Raw genomic sequence first — 23312 nt, 5'->3', positions numbered from 1 at the left:
GCAATGAGTTGGGCTGAACATTCCCCATTATGTGGTGCACATTGCACCAGAGGAAAGTGTGAAACAATCTAAATTACAGAGACAGTGCCCCCATGTTTCTGATCAGTGCAGGACAGTTGAGGTACAGCCAGAAACTGGGATTAGCGGAATTTAAACTGGACCATTTGAAATATGCGGTGAGGCAACAAAATGTTCCAGTCAATGAGAACGTGCACATAGCATCTTCAGAAAATGACAACAATACCAATTCAACTAATACAAACTCTAATGCTAGCTGGACTATTAATAATGGTAAGTACCTGCAGATGTGGATGGGAAAGCAATTGGAGGCACATCGAACCCTATGGAAAATATTGTACAAAAAGTTCAGGAGGATGAAATGTCAGCACTTTCCATTTAAACGATAAATACTGTTCTTAATTTCCCGAACTAATGAGTCAATTTAACAAAACAAGGTACCCTAACCCCACTCTCCAAACCCTGCCACCCTCACCGGAACAAATCACACTGGCATCTTCCTTGTGATCACAGTCAGATTGAGCCGGCGATGAGGAAGGACAGTCGGCCAGAGAAGATTCGCTTCCAGTGCACTTCACCTCATCCAGCCAGATAACACCGACACCCTGAGAAAAAGTAGCTCCTCCAGGGGCCAATAGAGCGTGACCACAACCCAGCTGTCTGCAGACAACATTGGCATCGGACAAATCCCAGGAGTCATCACAAACCGTGCCCCAGCTGTTATTGCACAATATCTCCACTCTCCCAGAGCAGTTGGTGTTACCTCCAAACAGGCGCAACCAATGTCCAGAATCTGGCAAAGAGAATCAATTATTATTATTGATGTAGTATAAGACAGGAGTACAAGTCAGATAGTTGGTATAATAAAGAGGAAGTAGCACCTGGTGAAAGTACATGTTTACAATCATATTCTCGAATGCAGTCCTCTGATCGATGGAGCTGCTCCTCAGTTACTTTTGCTTCTGTTGAGAAGAGAAACATGCTGACTGTATCAGCCACCAATGTTTGAAATGACACTCACAGATTGAGACGTTTGTTGTGTTACCTGAACAAATAACACCAGCATCCTCCCTGTGTTCACAGTTGTGTTTCCCCCACGGTTCTGTTTGACATTGCCAAAGGAACGATTCGTGTGAAATACACTCCATCCCATCGAGCCAAATGGGTCCAGATCCTTCTCCGAATGTCAGAGTGTAATAATCGATAGAACTGAGGGGACCGCACTGTAACTGTTTACAGATCACTTCTGCATCAGGTCCATCAAGTGTATCCGAGCACACTGTTCCCCAGGTGCCATTGTAGAACACTTCCACTCTCCCCTCACAGCGATGCTTCCCATTCACCAGCCGCAGCTCTTTGTGCTCTGTCAATGACACAAGAAATATCCAGATAGTTAGATTGATAACTCGTTGTATGTTCATACTGCACAGCTCAACACATGCTGCACCAGTTGTGTTCACTGATTTCCGGTAAGTATTCAAGAAAAGCGATAGAAAAACACCGGCAGCCCATAATGTATTAAAGAATAATCAACACGGATTGAACAACAGAAAGACAAACAACGTTACTGAATTGTTTTCAGACGTTACAGAAAGATAACGGGGATAATGCAGTCGACGCAACATGCATGTTTTTTTCAGAAGGCCTCCGACAAGGAACCACATCGTGAGATCATGACTGGGGTCAGAGCATGTGAAGTCAAGAGATCAGTGGAAGAATAGTATAAGACGAGCTACAAAGCACACTGTCGGGTTTAAATGTGGTAACCCAGAATGGCGGAAGGTGGGAAGTCGTGTTCCACAGGTCTGGGGTCACTGCTGCTCAATATTTACAAAAACGATTTTGACTTAGACAAGGGAGACATGATTTCAAAATTTCAGATGACAGCAATTTGGGGATATAGTTAACACTAAGAACAACAAATACGAAATACGGAAGACGTTAGTAAAAGAGCCGAATGGGCAAACAATTGCCAAATGAGTTGAATACAGATAAGTCTAAGGTGGTCAGTGTTGATAGGAAGAATAAAGAGGCAACGTACTTCTTGTAAAATAAGGATTAAAATGATGTATAACAGCAAAGAGACCTCGGGATATAGGGGCACTAATCACTTATAAAGTGACAGAAACCGAAGCTAGTGATCATAAATATAGGATGATCATGAACAAATCTAATAAGATATTCAGGAGAATTATTTTTTTTAGCTCGGAGTGGTTTGAATTTTGAATTCCGAACACATGCAATTGTTGAAGTGATGAGCGTCGATGCCTTCAAGGTAAAGCTGTATAGGTACATGAAGAAGAAAGAAGTAGGCGGATATGCAAAGAGGGTTAGATGCAGTGATATGGGGCGATACTCGTGGGCAGCATAAACACCACATTGACCAGTAAGGCCGAATGGCCAGATTCTGTGCTGTCCATTGTATGTAATTCGATGTCATATCTTCCCTGTGAAGCCATGTGCACAACACTACGGAAAATGGGCACATGGAAGCACCCTTACCTGAACACAAGATCCTCACATCTTCTTTATGAGAACAGTCGTGGTTACCCCACGATGCTGAGGGACATTCCCAGAGAAATGATTCGTTACCGAAACACTTCAGTTCATCCAACCAAACTGGCCCTGAGCCTCGTTCACAAGATGCCGGAAGTGCCAGGTCCAAGGCCTTTCCACAACCCAGCTGTTTGCAAACCACGTCAGCGTCCGCCAGATCCCAGGAATCATCACAGACTGAACCCCATATCCCATTGTAATAAATCTCCACTCGGCCAGTACATGGGCTTCCACCGTCAGACAGCCTTACCTGCACGTGGTCTGTTGGACAACAGTACAGGAGGATTATACTTTCAATAGACATTCACCTCATCACTCAATGCAACTCATTGCACCATCACCAGCTTTAAAACAAGACATGTTAAATGCGCCTGCGACAGGTAAATAAAGCTATAAAACAGAATATCTGTTTACACATGCTTCTTACACAGAATGTAATGAACAGAAATGTTTCAGATATCCTACTACATCTGGCTTTGACATGTTATGTTCTCCAGTTCCCATTTTATGTTTTGAACGCTGTGTACGTTGTTGTACAGGCGATCACTCACACGAATAACAATTAATTTATACCCATGTTTTATTACTGTATATGTTCGTTGTCCATGTATGTTACCCTTATCTGTTATCTTGGTCAGACATTTACTGTCATCTCCTATTGCCTTTATCTTGAATTGCAAGTGACTTGCATTTATCTAGCGCCATTAACGTAATGCAACATCCCAAGGCGCAGTGCAGGAGTGATATCAAAGAAAATTTAACACAGAGCACCAAAGAATATATTAGGTCACATGACCAAAAGCGAAGTCAAAGAGTTTGCTTGTTATGGAGTATCTTGAAGCAGGGAAGAGAGGTTGACAGGCAGAGAGATTTAAGGAAGCAATTCTGGAGCGTGTGACCTTTGCAGCTTAAGGCACGGCCGCCATGGTGCGCAATTGAAATCAGGAATGCTCAAGAAGCCAGAACTGGGAGCTGTCAAACTGGAGCCGATTGCAAAGAGAGGAGCTGCGAGGCCAAGAAGGGATTTGAAAACAAGGATGAGAAATTTAAAACCGCGCATTGCTGGGAAAAGTAGGTCAGTGAGCAGAGGGCAGATGCCTGAGTGGCAATTGGTCGAGACAGCAGAATTTGCAGAGGTTGGAACTAAGGAAGCCAGCCAGGAGTACATTAGAATTATCGAGTCTGGAGGGAAAAGGGCAATCGACAAGAATAGATCACGGCAAATTCGGGTGATGTCATGGAGGTGAAAATAGACAGTGTTAATGAAGATATGGAGATTTGGTAGGAGGCTCACCCCGGGATCAAATGTAACACCAAGATTACAAGCAGTCTGCCTGAGTCACAGACAGTTGGTGTGGCGAGAAATGGAGTTGGCAGCAAGGAAACATGCGATGGGGACTGATGGTTTCTATCTTTTCAATACTGAGTTGGAGGAATTTTCTGCTGATGCAGTACTGAATGTCAGACTGGAATTCTGACAGTGTACAGGCTGTGGAGGGCTCAAGAGAGCTGAATGTGAGGTAGAGTTGGATACAGTGAGATACATGTGGAAACTGAGGCTCAGTTTGTGGATATCACTGAAAGGCAGCATGTAAATGAGAAATGAGGTATCAATGGATAGATCCTTTGGTGACACTGTAGGTGACTTTGCAGGAGCGGGAAGAGAAGACATTGCCGGTAACTTTCTGACTATGACTGCACAGATAAGACTAGAACCAGCTGAGTGCAGTCCCACCCAGCCAGGGGATAATGGAGAGGGGTTGGAGAGGAATTTCATGATCAATCATATCAACATTTGTAGACAAGTCAAGAAATAGGAGGAGGAAACGTTTAGATTTGTTACAATCACTTAGGATGACATTTGTGACTTTGATAAAAGTTATTCTGGTCTTGTGGTGTGGATAGAAATCGGATTTGAGGAATTGGAACATGCAGTCCATAAAAGATGAGCATGGATTTGGGAGGCGACAACACATTCAAGGACGTTGGCGAGCAACGAACAGTTGGAGCTGGGGCAATAATTTGCATGGACAGGTGGTCAATGGTTTCTTTCTGAGGAGAGGCATGATGACTGCCGATTTGAAGGAGAGTGGGCTGAACATGAAGAGAGAAAGAGAGAATCGTTAATATTGTCAGCTGTCATGGGACCCAGGAAGGGAATGTCTCTGTTCAGTATCTTAGTAGAAATAAGGCGCACACAGCAAGACGTGGATTTCATCAACAGCATAGGTTCAGAGAGAGCGTGAAGGACTCTAGGAGAGAAACAAGAAAAGCGAATTCAGGGTGATGGTGCGGGGTGGGGTTGAACAACTGATAGGAAGTTAGGCCCGGTGGATTGGGGAAGAAAGGTAAGTTGTGGAGGCGACTGAACAGATATTTTTGAACTTTGTGACAAAAAGTCTAGGAGTCCTCTCATTTATTTTTGGAGTTCAGGGTGGACGAGGCAGGGGAGTGGTTCAGGGGAAGATTTATGATGGAGAAGATATGCTGCGCGTTTCCTTTGCCTTCCTGGATGATCATTGTCTAACGGGTGGTTTTAGCAAAGAAGAGCAGGAACCGATGATGCTTTATGTGATTGATCCATTCAGGATTATATTACCAGATTGTTGGCCAGATGTCACCCAGCCTTTCTGTTTTTTTAAAATTCTTTCATGGGGTGTGGGTGTTACTGGCAAGGCCAGAATTTCTTTTATCCACCCTATATATTACTTCCAATTCATACTGGAGAATGTAACGTCCACAAGTTCTACCCTTGAACATCAGTCTTGCAATATACAGTATCTTCGTGTAGAACTATGTTCCAGGGTCGTGTTGATTATAACATTATCATAAATAGATGTAATATTAATTGCATAACAGAATCACTTACTTTTGTAAGGATGGGACTCTGTATTTGACAATGAAGACATTTGAGTAATTTTAGAGATAAACCATACGTCTGAACAGAGAATATGCAGACCTCTCTGTCCAGACAGGCTGCTGCTATTATGTTCAATGAGCAGACGAAACTTGTGAGGCATATTATCAATTGCTATTGTCTGTAAAATATCAATGATCTAAACTACCAATTATATCAATATATGACTGTTGGAGTGAACAAAGAGGGCAGAAAACAGGATCTCTCTGCAAAATGTTGGACAGGATCAGGAAGTGTCATTGGACAATTGAACTCCAGATGTGTAGACCTCCTGGCTGAGCAGGAAACCAGTATTTAATCTGGACGAGACAAAAATGATTGGACTAATTGCGTCAGGCACTTTGGGGAATAAGAATCAGGATGTGACCCATCAGATAGAGAAGTAGAAGACAAGGAGAAGACACATGGCTTCTGTAGGCGGACATAAATGTTGGGTGGAGCTGAACATCTACCTAACTAAAGAACAAGATGACATACTCTACTCTGTCCAGTGACTGAGTGTGTAATAACCATTCGGCACTGTAAACTTCTGACGTGAAACGATGGAATGTATTGAATGCCGCTGTGTCCGAAAAAAATACTTACTGTAACCAATCGGTATTAAATCTGAATCATTAACTATCTCATATGTTGTAAGTTCCACTCTGTCATATTTAAATAAATGTTCGTTGGAACAACCCCAAACTATCATTAGCGAAATATCAGCACGGTTTTGTGAAGGGTAGGTCGTACCTCACAAACCTTATTGAGTTTTTCTAGAAGGTGACCAAACAGGTGGATGAGGGTAAAGCAGTGGATGTGGTGTATATGGATTTCAGTAAGGCGTTTGATAAGTTTCCCCACGGTAGGCTATTGCAGAAAATACGGAATTATGGGGTTGAAGGTGATTTAGAGCTTTCGATCAGAAATTGGCTAGCTGAAAGAAGACAGAGGGTGGTGGTTGATGGCAAATGTTCATCCTGGAGTTTAGTTACTCGTGGTGTACCGCAAGGATCTGTTTTGGTGCCACTGTTGTTTGTCATTTTTATAAATGACCTGGAAGAGGGTGCAGAAGGGTGGGTTAGTAAATTTCCGGATGACACGAAGGTCGGTGGAGTTGTGGATAGTGCCGAAGGATGTTGTCGGGTACAGAGGGACATAGATAGGCTGCAGAGCTGGGCTGAGAGATGGCAAATGGAGTTTAATGCGGAAAAGTGTGAGGTGATTCACTTTGGAAGGAGTAACAGGAATGCAGAGTACTGGGCTAATGGGAAGATTCTTGGCAGTGTAGATGAACAGAGAGATCTTGGTGTCCAGGTACATAAATCCCTGAAGGTTGCTACCCAGGTTAATAGGGCTGTTAAGAAGGCATATGGTGTGTTAGCTTTTATTAGTAGGGGGATCGAGTTTCGGAGCCACGAGGTCATGCTGCAGCTGTACAAAACTCTGGTGAGACCGCACCTGGAGTATTGCGTGCAGTTCTGGTCACAGCATTATGGGAAGGATGTCGAAGCTTTGGAAAGTGTGCAGAGGAGATTTACTAGGATGTTGCCTGGTATGGAGGGAAGGTCTTCCGAGGAAAGGCTGAGGGACTTGAGGTTGTTTTGGTTGGAGAGAAGGAGGAGGAGAGGTGACTTAATAGAGACATATAAGATAATCAGAGGGTTAGATAGGGTGGATAGTGAGAGTCTTTTTCCTCAGATGGTGATGGCAAACACGAGGGGACATAGCTTTAAGTTGAGGGGTGATAGATATAGGACAGATGCCAGAGGTAGTTTCTTTACTCAGAGAGTAGTATGGGCGTGGAACGCTCTGCCTGCAGCAGTAGTAGACTCGCCAACTTTAAGGGCATTTAAGTGGTCATTGGATAGACATATGGATGAAAATGGAATAGTGTAGGTCAGATGGTTTCACAGGTCGGCGCAACATCGAGGGCCGAAGGGCCTGTACTGCGCTGAAATATTCTGATTCTAATTCTAAAAAACAAACATCGGTCGAGGCTTTCATTCTGCACAATCCAACATCCCCAGAACATATGCCTGCATTAACATGCTGCACAATGGAACTTTCAAGCATCTGGTCCAAAACATCTGTCTACTTTTATACACAGCCTAATGAAACTTACACCAGAACAACTCCCACACAGCTACCTGCTCTTATATACTGTACAATGGAACTGATTGCACGCTCGACGCCGGATTTGATACCACAGCTGAGAGTCCAATTCTGTATTCTATTTATCACAAAATAGAGATCTTTCATGTCTATCATCATTCACCTCCCTTCCTGCCGCAGCCCATCTGCTGCTGAAATGCTCACCCATGCTTTGTTGTCTGTGGAACAGCATATTTCAATGTTCTCCCGGGTGATAACCCATCCTGCATCCTCCAGAAACATCAGCTCATCCAAAGCTTTGTCGCCTGCCCTCCATTAAGCCCCTCTCAGGAACGCCACTGCACTCACTGGTATCCCTGCTGCCAATGCATCGAGTTTTCAATTATGATCTTCATGTTCAGACACCTTCATGCTCTCCCCCTGCCATCAGTATAACCTCCTCCAGCCTGAATCATTTCGAGAGCTCTGCATTTATCTGAATCCAGCTTCTTGTACATCTCCCACTTCCATCCCCCACAACTTTCAGTCTAGCCTTTAACCATCTAACTACCCAGATGAGAATTTCCACCCCTAACATCTCTGTGTCTCCGCCTCTTCAAATCCAACCATCTGACTAAAAATTTAGTCACCCACTCTAACATCTCTTTGACTGGCTCTGTGTCAGTTTTCTGTCCGATTACATTCCTGATAAACTCTTTGTGATGTATGTGTTTATTGAAAGTTCTGTGAGAAAAAAGTTCTTGTTGTTTAATTGTGTCTGTGTTCTCTCTCCCTGAACACCACCCCATCCATCCCCAGCTCCCCCACCGCCCACCCTGCTCATCCCCTACCCCCAAATGAAATTACTGATTTGAGACACCCAGGTACAAGTAACCTGTATTATCACTTTTCTCAGCAGATTAGACATTTCACTTCTTTGTTCTTGTAAAAGCAGTGAAGAATTTGTTTACCTGAACACAGGACCCCAACATCCATACTGTCAGTGAGAGACGAATTCAATGTGAACAAACTGCAGTTCTGGAGCTGCAATTCATTTCCTCCACATTGGACATCATTCACCCAGATGGGTCCTTCACTCTTTCCGTCCTTTGAATAATTATAAGCGGCTGTCGCTTCACCGCAGCCCAGCTGTGTACAGACCACGTTGGCATCATTCAGGGTCCAGAGTCTGTCCTGCAATCTCCTCCAGCTGCCGGTGTAGTAAATCTCCACTCGCCCATCACACCAGCTTCCCCCGTTAGTCAGCCTTAGTGACCAATTTTCATCTACAATATGAAACACTATGGTGAAATTGAAGCATAATTCACTGCCACCAGAAAAATTATTAATTTTGATGGTTACTATTTCTGTCATCATTGTTCAGAAGGCGTGTCGGCAGATGTTGTTCACCATCATCTTTTCTCAGTAAATACCTTTTGGAGACATACTGAGTAGCTTCCGCTGTTTAAACTGGGGGCCAAGGGTAAAATGAACTGGAGGTGAGCGCGGCACATACCGGCAATTGATAAGTGATGAGACCGAAGGGTGGGGCAGGGGCTTTAAATGGCTCCTGACAGATGACAGTTCCTTTCATCCCATATGGAGAGAAACAGACCAGTTTACGTTGCCACAATGCTTCCGATGACATCTGAAGTCGCCTCACAGGCAATGAAGCACTTTTGATTTGTAGTCACTAATGCTGACAGGTGACTGACCTGAGGGACTGAAGGTTGTCCTCCTGTCCACATGTACTGTTATGTCCTGCTCTCGCCCTGTACTTGAAGCATCATCAACGTTTCTTCCAATTTCACCCCCTCATTTTCACATAGTCCATCTTCAACTCTTCCATTCCCTTCCTCAACATCTGTGTCTCTGATTCTGGGGACTCTCACAGTTATCTTGTCTATGATTCCTCACACCACGAATACTAGAATGATTCTATCACATTCTTCCACTTTCTCCACCTGCATTGTATCTGTCTGGTGATGCAACCGATCATACCAGTGCTTCCAGATATGTCTTCCTTTTTCCACATCCGAGGACTCTCCTCACCTCCTCATCCACCCACCATGGTTGACAGTGCCCCATCACGTCCATTCCATTTCCCATACTTCTGCTTTAACCCTTTCCCCCCTCGCAGAACCATGATAGGATTCTGCTTCTCCTCATCTTCCACTCCATCAGCTTCCATATTCAACAGATGATCTTCCACCATTTACAGCACCTTTAATGTGATAGCACTACCAAGCACATCTTCCCCTTCCCTACACTTTTTACATTCTAAAGGGACCATTCCCTCTGTGACACTCTTCGCACTCTTCAATCATTCTCAGCAACCCTTCCCACAGGAACTTCCCAGGCAAGCGCAGAAGATGCAACCACTGCCTTGTTACCTCCACCTTTCTCACCGTCCAAGCCGACAAACACTGCTTCCAAGTGAAACAACGATTTGCTCGTACTGCTTTCTCTTTTGCATACTGTATTTACTGTATTGACTGATTATGATGCTTCTCCTTTACATTGGCACAGCAAACACAGTTGAGTGATTACTTTGCAGAACACCTTTGTTTAGTCTGCAAGCTTTACCTTTATCTTCCAGTTGCCTGTCATTTTCATTGTATACTCCACTCCCACTCTGACCTCTCCCTCCTTTTTCTCCTACACAGTTCCAATGAAGGCTAACATAAGTTTGAGAAATAGCAAATTAAAAGCAAAATACTGCAGATGCTGGAAATCTGAAATAAAAATAAGAAATGCTGGAAATACTCAGCAGGTCTGGCAGCATCTGTGGAGAGAGAAGCAGAGTTAATGTTTCAGATCAGTGACCCGCCTTCACAACTGACAAATATTAGAAACGTAAAAGGTTATAAGCAAGTTAAGTGGGGGTGGGGCAAGAGATAACAAAGGAGAAGGTGTAGATAGGATGAGGTTGCAGAATAGCTGACCAGAATGACATGGAGCAAAGATGTGTTAATGGTGTGTTGAAAGACAAATCATTAGTACAGAAAGGGTTTTAACGGACTGAAAATTGAACAGCCACAAGTACAAACATAAAAAACCAGTGGGTAAACCAACTGAACAAACTAAGATGAAATAATATAAAAACAAAAAAAAATTAAAAAGGGAAAAGAAAAAATAACTGAAAATAAAAGTAAAATGGAGGGCCCGTCATGCTCTGAAATTATTGAACTCAATGTTCAGTCCAGCAGGCTGTGGAGTGCCTGATCGGTAAATGAGATGCTGTTCCTCGAGCTTGCGTTGATGTTCACTGGAACATTGCAGTAATCCCAGGACAGAGATGTGAGCATGAGAGCAGGGGGAGTGATGAAATGGCAAGCAACCAGAAGCTCAGGGTCCTGCTTGAGGACTGTTGGAGGTGTTCACAAATCAGTCACGCAGTCTGCGTTTGGTGTCCCCAGTGTCGAGGAAACCACATTGTGAGCAGCGAATACATTATAGTACATTGAAAGAAGTACAAGTAAATCGCTGTTTCATCTGTAAGGGGTGTTTGGGGCCTGGAATAGTGAGGAGAGAGGAGGTAAATGGGCAGGCATTACACCTCCTGCGATTGCAGGGGCAGGTGCCGTGGGAAGGGGATGAGGTGGTGGGGTAGCGGAGGAGTGGACCAGGGTGTCACGGAGGGAATGATCCCTTCAGAATGCTGACAGGGGAAGGGAGGGGAAGATGCATTTGATAGTGGCATCACGCTGGAGGTGGCAGAAATGGCGGAAGATGATCCTTTGGATATGGTGGCTGATGGGGTGAAAAGTGAGGACAAGGGATCCCTGTCACGGTTCGGGGAGGGAGGGAAAGGGGAGAATGTAGAGGTGCAGGAAACGGGCTAGACACGGTTGAGGGCCCTGAAAGCCACAGTGGTTGTAAGGACCTCCTATAAGGACTCCATTCCATTCTCCCAGTTTCTCCGTCTCCGTCGCATCTGCTCTGATGATGCTGCCTTCCATGACAGCGTTTCTGATGTGTCTCCCCCCCCACTGCGATTTGCTTGTACTTCTTTCAATGTAATATACTGCATTCGCAGCAAAAACGACTTGAGAGGGTTACAGCAATGCTAACCATCAAACAAATACTCCAAATGTATGATCTCTTCAGAATATTCCTGCTTTAATAAGCCTCCTATTTCTTTATTAAGTATAGAAAATGTACCCTTTTACTCTCTTCAATCATTCTCAACATCCCTTCCCACAGGAACTTCCCATGAAAGCGCAGGAGTTCCAACCACTGCCCTGTTACCTCCACCTTTCTCACCATCCAAGCCCCAAAACACTGCTTCCAAGTGAAACAACGATTTACTTGTACTGCTTACTCTTTCGTATACTGTATTTACTGTGTTGACGGATCATGATGCGTCTCCTTTACATTGGCAGACCAAACACAGTGGAGTGATTACTTTGCAGAACACCTTTGTTCAGTCTGCAAGCTTTACCTTTAGCTTCCAGTTCCCTGTCATTTTCATTGTGTACCACACTCCCACTCTGACCTCTCTCTCCTCTTTCTCCTACACAGTTCCAATGCAGGATAACATAAGTTTGAGAAACAGCACTTCCTCTTTCCACTAGACTCTTTGCAGCATTTTAGAATGAACACTGAGTTCAGCAATTTTAGATTAGATTCCCTCCCCCTTTTTTCTTTATTGGACGATATTTGCCTTCCAATTTGCACCTCCTCTAGAAATGTGCTTTTTACTTGGCCCATTCCAACATATTTTTGTTCTGCATTGTCCGTTTTACCATTTCATCTCTCCTGTCTTTCACCACATCACGGAGCGTTCCTTTCATTCTTTCCTTGTTTCCCCCTTTCTTTAAAAAAACTGCTAAATCTCGAAGTCCTGATGAAAGATCCACAAACTGAAAGGTTGATACTCTTTCTCTCACCATAGATGCTGCCGGAACGGCTGAGTATTTCCAGCACTTACTGTTTTTATTACCTATATTTTAAGTTGTGAAACGTGGGAGCACTTTTGCATTGAGCAATGTCCCACATACAGTGATCAGATAACTGAGCAGATATTCTGTTATATGAGGGTGCTGGCTGAGAGATAAATGTAATCCCGGAAACTGGGCGAATTTAAATTTACATCATGTTTGTGAAATTTTCAAAGACATAGCACATTGGTGAAATAACGAATTACGTCATTCAATATCATTTTATTGCAATCGGTGTGGTGGAACTTAAAATATATCTCACACTATGTATCTTGCAACAAGCTCACAGTGTTTTCTATTGAACAGCTGATCTTTGCAGAGAATTCCATGTTCATTCATATTTGAACTGCCGACATTGATAACAGTTTCAATGCTCGAGCAACATTTCCATTCCATGGCAGTGGTCCTGGGAGCATCTTGCTGATTCTATAGCCCTTGAATAATGCCCCAGATTTACCCAGAAATAGATATTATATGACGCGAAGTACTACCAACTAGTCATTGTATGTATTAAATGTTTACTGGAGTGAAGCTTTGATTCATTTGTAATTTAATTCAGACCAATAAACCCACAAACACATCTAGTGAATCAGAGACTTGTGGAAATAGTCAATGATGCTTGAAAGCAGAATTGACTGAGATGACTCACCCGCACAGATGACACTTGCATCGTTTTCATGTGAGAAGCTAAACTGTTCCCAGGATGAAACAGGACAATCCCACAATCGCGTCTCGTTCCCCAGACACCTGTAATTTTCCTTCCACACTGGACCAGTTCCCTTCCCAAAGTGAGCTCCTCCCGGGATTGAGTTTACTGTCCCACACTGTAGGTGCTCACAGACCACGTTGGCGTCTTCCACATCAAAGTAAAGGTCACACAGCGTCCCCCATTGGTCTCCATGTAGCACCTCCACCCGGCCGGAGCATCTGTTCATCCCACCAACCAATCGAGGTTCAGGTTTCCCTGTATTGGAAACAAATACAAATCCAAATAATTGCTAAATCATCCTCTGCATAGAAACAGCAAAATAGAAAATGGGTAAAAAAAAAAGTAAAATTTTATCTGCACGATTATCCAGCCATACCTTACACAAATTATCTATCAAAAAACAATTAGAATTACTACAGCAACACAAAAGTAACATTCTGAGGCTGTTGAAGATCTGAAATGAAACAGAAAATGCTGGAAATACTGAGCAGGGCTAGCAGCATCTGTGGAGAGAACAAGGGTTTCAGGTCTGTGTCCTTCCCTCACAATAATTACTACAGGACCTCTTTAAGAAGTTGGCTGAATACTCAAAAGTTAACAGCTCTTCTGTCAAACGTTAATCGATTGTTGGACTTTATCTCTTGGGTCTTGGAATATAAAACTCAGAAGGATGTGATGTTTCTGTTGTATCTGTTGTCGCTTTTGGGCACCGCACTTCGTAAACCATTGGCTTTGGAGGTGGTGCTGGACAGAGTCACTGGAATGACAACAATGCTCAAAGCATTACATTATGAAGACAAGTTGCATAAACTTTGTTTACAGTAGATTGCGTTTAGAATGATTAGACCTTATCGAGTTGACGTGTTTAAAATGTTTAAGGGGTTTGATAGATGCGCTAGAGAAGATCAGGAGAACAAATACAAAACAAGGCCATTTAGGAGCTGCTTGTCTTCATGAGGGATGTGGACATCTCTGGCAGTTATTGCTCAACTTTATTTGCCATTGAAACCGTTGTCAGAACCTTCTTCTTGAACTGAAATTGATTGCCTGGGCAATGTTCTTCTGCAAGTTCTGAGGTCGGTCGAGTTAAGTCAAAGGTTTTAGGCATAGTGTGTACCTTTAGCTGCATGTGTTATAAACAGAGTGGGAAGTGTAGAATTTGGTAATTAGTGTGAAAGACTGAAATCCAGCCTTAACATTTAGAATTTAACTTGCAATATAAAAAAGCTGCAAGGCAGTTCATGTTGGTAGTTAATCGTGCAAGTCAAGTTCGCAGTCAGCAGTCAATCAGCTGTGTTTGTCCGATCTGGGGTAATTACTGTCAGCTGGAAACGGTCTAAACTGTTGCAACTTGAATGAGCCTGCAAAGGCATAACACATTAGACTTCATTGCAAGTGGGTTTGAGTGCAGGAACAGGGATGTCTTACTTCAGGGCCTTGGTGAGACCACATCTGGAGTACTGTGTGCAGTTTTGGTCTCCTCATAGAACATAGAACATACAGCACAGAACAGGCCCTTCGGCCCACAATGTTGTGCCGATCCTTTGTCCTCTGTCAAGGACAATTTAATCTATACCCCATCATTCTCCTTTATCCATATACCTATCCAAAAGCCTTTTGAAAGTCCCTAAAGTTTCTGACTCAACAACTTCCCCGGGCAAGGCATTCCATGCCTCGACCACTCTCTGGGTAAAGAACCTTCCCCTGACATCCCCCTTATATCTCCCACCCTTCACCTTAAATTTATGACCCCTTGTAACGCTTTGCTCCACCCGGGGAAAAAGTTTCTGACTGTCTACCCTATCTATTCCCCTGATCATCTTATAAACCTCTATCATGTCACCCCTCATCCTTCTCCTTTCTAATGAGAAGAGGCCTAGAATGTTCAGCCTTTCCTCGTAAGACTTATTCTCCATTCCAGGCAACATCCTGGTAAATCTCCTCTGCACCCTCTCCAAGGCTTCCACATCCTTCCTAAAATGAGGCGACCAGAACTGCACACAGTACTCCAAATGAGGCCTTACCAAGGTCCTGTACAGCTGCATCATCACCTCACGGCTCTTAAATTCAATCCCTCTGCTAATGAACGCTAACACCCCATATGCCTTCTTCACAGCCCTATCCACTTGACTTGCAACTTTCAATGATCTATGCACATAGACCCCAAGGTCTCTCTGCTCCTCCACATGCCCAAGAACCCTACCGTTAACCCAGTATTTTGCATTCATGTTTGTCCTTCCAAAATGGACGACCTCACACTTTTCAGGGTTAAACTCCATCTGCCACTTTTCAGCCCAGCACTGCAACCTATCCAAGTCCCTTTGCAGACGACAATAGCCCTCCTCGGTATCCACAACTCCACCAACCTTTGTATCATCTGCAAATTTACTGACCCACCCTTCGACTTCCTCATCCAAGTCGTTAATAAAAATCACAAACAGGAGAGGACCCAGAACTGATCCCTGCGGCACGCCACTGGTAACTGGGCTCCAGGCTGAGTATTTACCATCTAAGACCACTCTCTGCCTTCTATCAGTTAGCCAATTCTTAATCCAACTGGCCACATTCCCCACTATCCCATGCCTCCTGACTTTCTCCATAAGTCTACCATGGGGGACCTTATCAAATGCCTTACTAAAATCCATGTACACCACATCCACTGGTTTACCCTCATCCACTTGCTTGGTCACCTGCTCAAAGAATTCAATCAGGCTTGTGAGGCAAGACCTACCCCTCACAAAACCGTGCTGACTGTCCCGAATCAAGCAGTGTCTTTCCAGATGCTCAGAAATCCTATCCCTCAGCACCTTTTCCATCAACTTGCCTACCACCGAAGTAAGACTAACTGGCCTGTAATTCCCAGGGTTGTTCCTATTCCCTTTCTTGAACAGGGGCACAACATTCGCCACCCTCCAATCACCTGGTACCACCCCCGTCAGCAGAGAAGATGAAAAGATCATTGCCAGCGGCTCTGCAATTTCATCCCTTGCTTCCCATAACATCCTTGGATATACCCCGTCAGGCCCGGGAGACTTGTCTATCTTCAAGTTATTCAAAAACCCCAACACATCTTCCCTCCTAACGAGCACTTCCTCGAGCTTACCAGTCTGCTTCCCACCGTCCTCTTCAGTAATACACCCCTTCTCATTTGTAAATACCGAAGAGAAGTACTCATTCAAAACCTCACTTATCTCTTCCGGCTCAACACACAGTCTCCCGCTATTGTCCTTGACCGGACCTACGGTCCCCCTAGTCATCCTCATATTTCTGACATACGCGTAAAAGGCCTTGGGGTTTTCTTTTATCCTACCCGCCAAGCATTTTTCATGCCCTCTCTTAGCTCTCCTAATCCCTTTCTTCAGATCCTTCCTGGCCATCTTGTATCCCTCCAGAGCTATGCCTGTGCCCTTTTTCCTCAACTTTATATACGCATCCTTCTTCTTCCTAACAAGACTCTCAACCTCTCTTGTCAACCACGGTTCCCTCACATGACCATCCCTTCCCTGTCTGACAGGGACATGCTTATCAATGGCCCCTACTATCTGCTCCTTGAAAAAGTTCCACATTTCGACCGTGCCCTTCCCTGCCAGCATATGCTCCCAACTTATGCTCCTCAGTTCCTGCCTGACAGCATCATATCTACCCTTCCCCCAATTGTAAACCTTGCCCTGTTGCACATACCTATCCCTCTCCATTACCACAGTGAATGCTACAGAATTGTGATCACTATCTCCAAAGTGCTCGCCCACCAACAGCTCTATCACTTGCCCTGGTTCATTACCTAGTACCAAATCCAATATTGCCTCCCCTCTGGTCGGGCAGTCTACATACTGAGTCAGAAAAGCTTCCTGGACATACTGCACAAACACTACCCCATCCAAACTATTCGATCTAAAGAGTTGCCAATCAATATTTGGGAAGTTGAAATCCCCCATAATTACTACCCTGTGACTTCTGCTCCTTTCCAAAATCTGTTTCCCAATCTGCTCTTCCACCTCCCTGCTGCTATTGGGGGGCCTATAGAAAACTCCCATCAAGGTGACTGCTCCTTTCCTGTTCCTGACCTCAACCCACAGTGCCTCAGTCGGCAGATCCTCCTCGAAAATTCTTTCAGCAGTTGTTACACTATTTCTAACTAACAATGCCACCCCCCCACCTCTTTTACCACCATTCCTAATCTTATGAAAACATCTATAACCAGGTACCTCCAAAAACCATTCCTCCCCCTCACCTATCCACGTTTCAGTGATGGCCACAACATCGTAGTCCCAAGTGCCCATCCACGCCTTCAATTCACTCACCTTATTCCTGATGCTTCTTGCGTTGAAGTATACGCACTTTAACCCTTCTCCGTGCCCATCTGTCCTCTGCGACAGTGCTACCTTCCCCAATACCTCACTACACTCTTTGTCTTTCTGAGTGGACCCACTGGTCCCTGGATTACAAGTCCGGTTCCCATCCCCCTCCCAAACTAGTTTAAACCCTCCCGAACAGTACTAGCAAACCTCCCTCCCAGGATATTGGTGCCCCTCTGGTTCAGATGCAGCCCGTCCTGTTTGAACAGGTCCCATCTTCCCCAGAATGCAGTCCAATTATCCAAGAACTGGAAGCCCTCCCTCCTACACCATTCCTGCAGCCACGTGTTCAGCTGTGCTCTCTCCCTATTCCTAGCCTCACTATCACGTGGCGCCGGCAACAAACCAGAGATAACAACTCTGTCCGTCCGAGCTTTCAGCTTCCAGCCTAACTCCCTAAACTCACTTCTAACATCTGTGCCACCCTTCCTTCCTACGTCGTTGGTGCCAATGTGCACCACGACCTCTGGCTGCTCCCCCTCCCCTTTAAGGATCCTGAAGACGCGATCACAAACATCACGGACCCTGGCACCAGGGAGGCAACAAACCATCCGTGCGTCTCGCCTGCGCCCACAGAACCGCCTGTCCGTACTCCTCACCATCGAGTCCCCGATGACTAGTGCTCTCCCATTCTCCCTCCTTCCCTTCTGAGCCACAGTGCAGGACCCCGTGCCAGAGGCCCGGTCACTGCAGCCTGCCCCCGATAGGCCGTCCCCCCCAACAGTATCTAAAACTGTATACTTGTTGTTGAGGGGAACGACCACAGGAGATCCCTGCACTGACCTCTTCCCACCTCTAACTGTTACCCAGCTGCCTTTGATTTGTGGAGTAACGACCTCCGTGTAGCTTCTATCTATCAACCCCTCAGCTTCCCGAATGATCCTCAGTTCATCCAGCTCCAGCTCCAATTCCCTAACACGGTCTGATAGGAGCTGGAGACGGATGCACTTCCAGCAGGTGAAGTCGGCAGGGCCACCGGAGGTTTCCCTCACCTCGAACATTCTGCAGGAGGAGCAATACACTACACTGGCTGCCATTTCTTTTATTCAATTACCCCTTAGTTAAGTACAACTATAGATATTAACAAAAACAGTAAATAGCTTACCTGCTCAGTCCTTTTTGGTTAGAGGAGGAGGGTAAAAAGGGTCTTATTATTAGGTTAGAGGAGGAGGATGGGTGGGAGACACTACATGTGTAGTGGCTCGGGTTTACTCAGCTCCGCACCTTTAAGGAAAATACCCACCCAGGAGTCCTCGCTGCCGACCAGCTTCCGGTTCCTCCGGCGCCAAAAGAAACTCAAAGACAAGGAAAACAGTAAGTAAAACAGTAAGTACTTACTTTTAAAACACAGCTCCTGCCTTGCCATGGACAGAGTGCAAAGAAGATTTACTAGGCTGGTTTCTAGGATGGCAGGATTTACGTATGAGGAGAGATTGGGTCCACTGGGCCTATATTCACTAGAGTTTAGAAGAACGAGATAGAGCCACATAGAAACCTATAAAATTCGAACAGGACGAGGCAGGCTCGATGCAGGGAAGATGTTCCCGATGGCTGGAGAGTCCAGAACCAGGTGTCACAGCCTCAGGATATGGGGTATGCTATTTAGAACCGAGATGAGGAGAAATGTCTTCACTCAGTGGGTGGTGAACCTGCGGAATTCTCTACCGCAGAAGGCAGGGGAGGCCAAACAATTACATATTTTCAAGAAGGAGATGGATATCTTTCTTAATGCCAAAGGGATCAAGGGGTATGGGGACGAAACGGAAGAGGGTACTGAATTTGATGATCAAACATGTTTTTTTTTAATTGCTTGGCAGGCCCGAAGGGCCGACTAGCCTATTCCTACTCCTATTTTCTATGTTTCCATTTTTAGTCTTCTAGTAAGGCAGAGTGTAACCACAGATTGCAATGTTAACTGAATACATTATGAACATAGTGGGAAGTTAGAGTTTGCTCAGAGAAAGTATTCGGTGCAGAGGGGGAAAAGGAGGTTGTTTTTTTTTATTCTTTCACAGGGAGTGGAGGTTTTTGGCTCGGCCAGCATTTATTACCAAACCCGAATTGCCCTTGCAAAGATGGTGGTGAGCCGCCTTCTTGTACTGCTGCAGCGCATGCGCTCTCAGTACACCCACAGTGCTGTTCGGCAGGGAGTTCCAGGATTTGACCCAGCGACGGTGAAGAAACGTTGATATAGTTCCAAATCAGGATGGTGTGCGGCTTGGAGGGGAACTTGCAAATGGCGCTGTTACCATCCATCTGCTGTGCTTGTCCTTCTGAGTGGCAGATGGCGTGGGTTTATAACGAAGTGCTTTGTTTTGTCTGTTCAGCTTGAGAAAGTGTGTGGAGTCACTGATTTAACACAGCACCACAGCCAGCAGCAGCAGAGCCTATTGGGAGAAGCAGACACCAGACAAATAGAGGGGAAGCAATTGTCAAGTCAGAGTATGAGGGGACGTGGATAAGTTTCAAATAAGTATTAAGTTAATTGGTGAGTGCTCAGTGTTTCGGCATTAGCAGACCAGTAAAATAGCTTTAAACCTAAAATGCATCTACAAATAATTTTAACTCTAAAATAAAGACAGACTAAGTTATGGCAGAGCAGTTATTTTTTTCAGGATATAGGATTTTGTGGATGACGCAATTATCCCGAGGGAAAATGACCGTAGTAGATGTATCCACCTGCAAACTCTCTGGCTCTGGGCCATAAAGCTGGAGTGGGAATTGGAGATACCCCAACACAGACAGCAGCAAGAGGAGTATTGGACAGTTTGCTGCAGATTTCAGTCACATCTTGTAGAGAGGTGCGGGGTCAGAATGAGGTTGTTGCAGCTTCTAGTCCACAGTAATGGAAATCCAGATTTGTTGGTGAACGAGGATATGCAGAAAATGAATCTTTCCAACAGGAACAATGTACTGGCTATTTGTGAGGATAAGGATGAAGACTGTCAGAAGGACAGCCAGAATGTTGACCGTGATACGTTGGAACAGGAAGCTGTGCAAAAGGTGGAGGAGTGGAGCATAATTTGATACTTTTAAGTAGTTCAGTCATTAGGGTATTAGGAGTCACAAACAGTATTTGCCCAACTTGTGCGAAGTGAGGGATATATCAAATCAGATTGCAAGAATGCAGGGGAAATATCCAGTCGTTTTGGACCATGCAAGGACCAACAGCATAGGAAAGAAAAGGCAAGAGTTTCTTTTCAGAGAGTACCTGGTGCTGAACTATAAAAGAAGATCTCAAGGATTGTAATCTCTGGATTATTATACAAGCCGCTTGCACATTTGAATTGGGAGTGGGGGGTGGGGGAATAGGGAGGTCAACACGTGGTTGAAGGTGTTGATGTTGGAAAGAGGTGTTACTTTTTATGGTACCCACCACTTGTACTGGGATATTAAATAATTGTTCTGTTGGAATGCGCTTCACCTGAACCGGGTTGGGATCAGGGTCCTAGAATAAAGGATAAATAAGGTTGTTACAGGAATCTTAAACTTGTAAGTGGATGAAGGGAAGCTGGTGGGGGCTGGCTGAGGGGGTAGAGCAAAGTTGGAAATCTAACGTAAATAGGCAATACCTGGAGAGGAAAAACTAAAACATGCAATATTTGAGTAAGACAATTTTACAGCTTTACAACACTTGAATCTGCGGTGAAAACAGCTGTTGCTTTCTTGACAAAACAGTTGCTAGAAATACTCGCAGACCTCGACGTTTTGGGCAGTGTACTCTGTCCATTGTCTGGAGAAACAACTGGAACTGGTGGAAGCGATCGGTTTATATGTAGTGGAGAATGGGAATATGGACAGGATCTTAGGTTATTACAGGTGCTTGTTCTAGCTGCTATTGGTCTGTTAATTATATTCCGTGAAAGGTCGGTACATGCCATTGTGCTTGCTGCTGTTTGGTCAGCTACAGTGTATCGTGGCAGGTCAATCCATACTATTGTTCTGGTCGTGGTATGTTGGCTGCAGAGCAGGGGATGGTGTGTCTCTTGAGGAGAGACAACCAGATATCCACTGAGGAGCAGGCCACTGTTAGGGGGACGTTGTGGTGTTTATAGATCTCCATACCTTCCCTGATGCAGTGAATGGGACAAGCCTGCCATCGTCAAGTAAACTCAACGCAATGACCACAGCTTTGAATGGTCCAATTCCAAACTCACCTCATCTATCATGGACTGGCATGCAAGACACAGTAACATCATAAGTATAAAAGAAAACAAAAACATGGAAAAATAGGGAAAAGAGCCCAGATTCTCGTGAATGGCAGATATACAAAGAATAGCAAAGGGTGACAAAATAGATCGCAAGAGCTACAATACTTTTACAATAATTTCGAAAAAAGTTTGTAAGTAAGACCAATGTGGCCTCATTAAAATGACAATGGTGATATTATAAATGAAAATAAGGAAATGGCGGGAATTATACATAATTACTTTGCATCAGTATGGACATGGACGTCACTTTTCTTAAGGTTCCTTGTTGCCACAGTTGACCAAAAGCTGCCTTGACGTCGAGGACAGTCACTTTCATCTCACTTCTGGAATTCAGCTCTTTTTTCCATTTTTGGACAAAGGGTGTAATGAGGCCTGAAGCTGAGTGGTCCGACAAACCCAAACTGAGCATCAGTGAGTAGTTTATTGGTAAGTACTGCTTGATAGCGCTGTAAACAACACCTTCCATCACTTTGTTAATGATTGAGAGCAAACTGCTGGGACAGTAATTAGAAAATTGCAATTGTTACACGGCTATTTAAAGTATGTTAGCGAGGGAATCGAGGGAATTATAGATTGGTTCGCCTAACAGCTGTTGTCAGGGAATTACTAGAGTGTACATTTAAAGCTGGAGTGTTTGATCACCTTGAAAAGTTGCAGCCAATCAGAGATAGGCAACATGCATTTGTAAAAGGTAGATCATGCCTGATGAACCTGATCAATTGTTTTGTGGAGGTAACTAAAGTAGAGGGCAGGGGAAGCTCAATGGATGTTAATCAGATGGACTTCCAGAAAGCAAACAACAAAATCCCTCATAACTGATTGTTAGCTAAAGTTGCAGCTCATAGGATTTAGAGCAAATTATTGACTACTTAGGACGTGAGCTAAGTGGCAGGAGACAGACAGCAGGGATAATGGGCAGATCATCTAACGGGCAGGATGTGATGGCGCCGTCCCACAGGAACCTCTACTATTTATTAATGATTTAGATGGTTGAATAGAAAGCCACATATAATTGACATACTCAATATTGCCATTGAAAAAAATCAACGATATTGTCATCATGCATATTTTAAGCATAAATTTGCAACAAGAAAAAAAGTAGATTAAGTGACTGTGTAAAACTATTACAATATTGGCAAGTGTGAGGTATCCAATTTGGAATTTAAAATGTTCCAGTATTTTCGAAATGGTGAAAAAACGGAAAATAGACTTCAGGATCAAGGGCAAGGACAGAAAAAAAAACAGCAAATGGAATGCTGGGCTTTATATCTGGAGGAACGGAATACAAGGGGCTAGAAATGATGCTACAGCTAAAAAAAATCCTGGTCAGGGCACATCTACAGTAGTGTTCAGCTGTGTGCAAACAAAAAGTATTTTGGGCAGTTAGAACTGTGCAAGAAGTATTGTGCGACAAGAACTGATGCTGGGAGTACTATTGATCATATTTTGCATAAATGATTTCGACTCAGGAAAGGGACATACAATTACAATATTCATTAATGACATGTACTTGGGACAATGGTTAATACT

General features: G+C 44.3%; 1 protein-coding gene across 1 annotated transcript in view; it reads right to left on the bottom strand.

The window, feature by feature from the left end:
- Nucleotides 1-1886: 1886 nt before the first annotated feature.
- The window catches only part of LOC137361299 (scavenger receptor cysteine-rich type 1 protein M130-like), a 28543-nt gene continuing 7117 nt past the window's right edge, over nt 1887-23312 (bottom strand). The window contains exons 3-6 of the mRNA XM_068026186.1: nt 13157-13471; nt 8536-8850; nt 2527-2835; nt 1887-1927 (exon numbers count right to left, since the gene is read on the bottom strand). Of these exons, the coding sequence (XP_067882287.1) occupies nt 1887-1927; nt 2527-2835; nt 8536-8850; nt 13157-13471 (980 nt within the window). The remainder of the gene's footprint in view (nt 1928-2526; nt 2836-8535; nt 8851-13156; nt 13472-23312) is intronic.

The sequence above is a fragment of the Heterodontus francisci genome, unplaced genomic scaffold, assembly GCF_036365525.1.
Source record: "Heterodontus francisci isolate sHetFra1 unplaced genomic scaffold, sHetFra1.hap1 HAP1_SCAFFOLD_435, whole genome shotgun sequence".
Lineage (NCBI taxonomy): Eukaryota > Metazoa > Chordata > Chondrichthyes > Heterodontiformes > Heterodontidae > Heterodontus > Heterodontus francisci.
The sequence above is the reverse complement of the archived record's forward strand: the minus strand, read 5'-3'. Positions and strand labels throughout refer to the sequence as shown.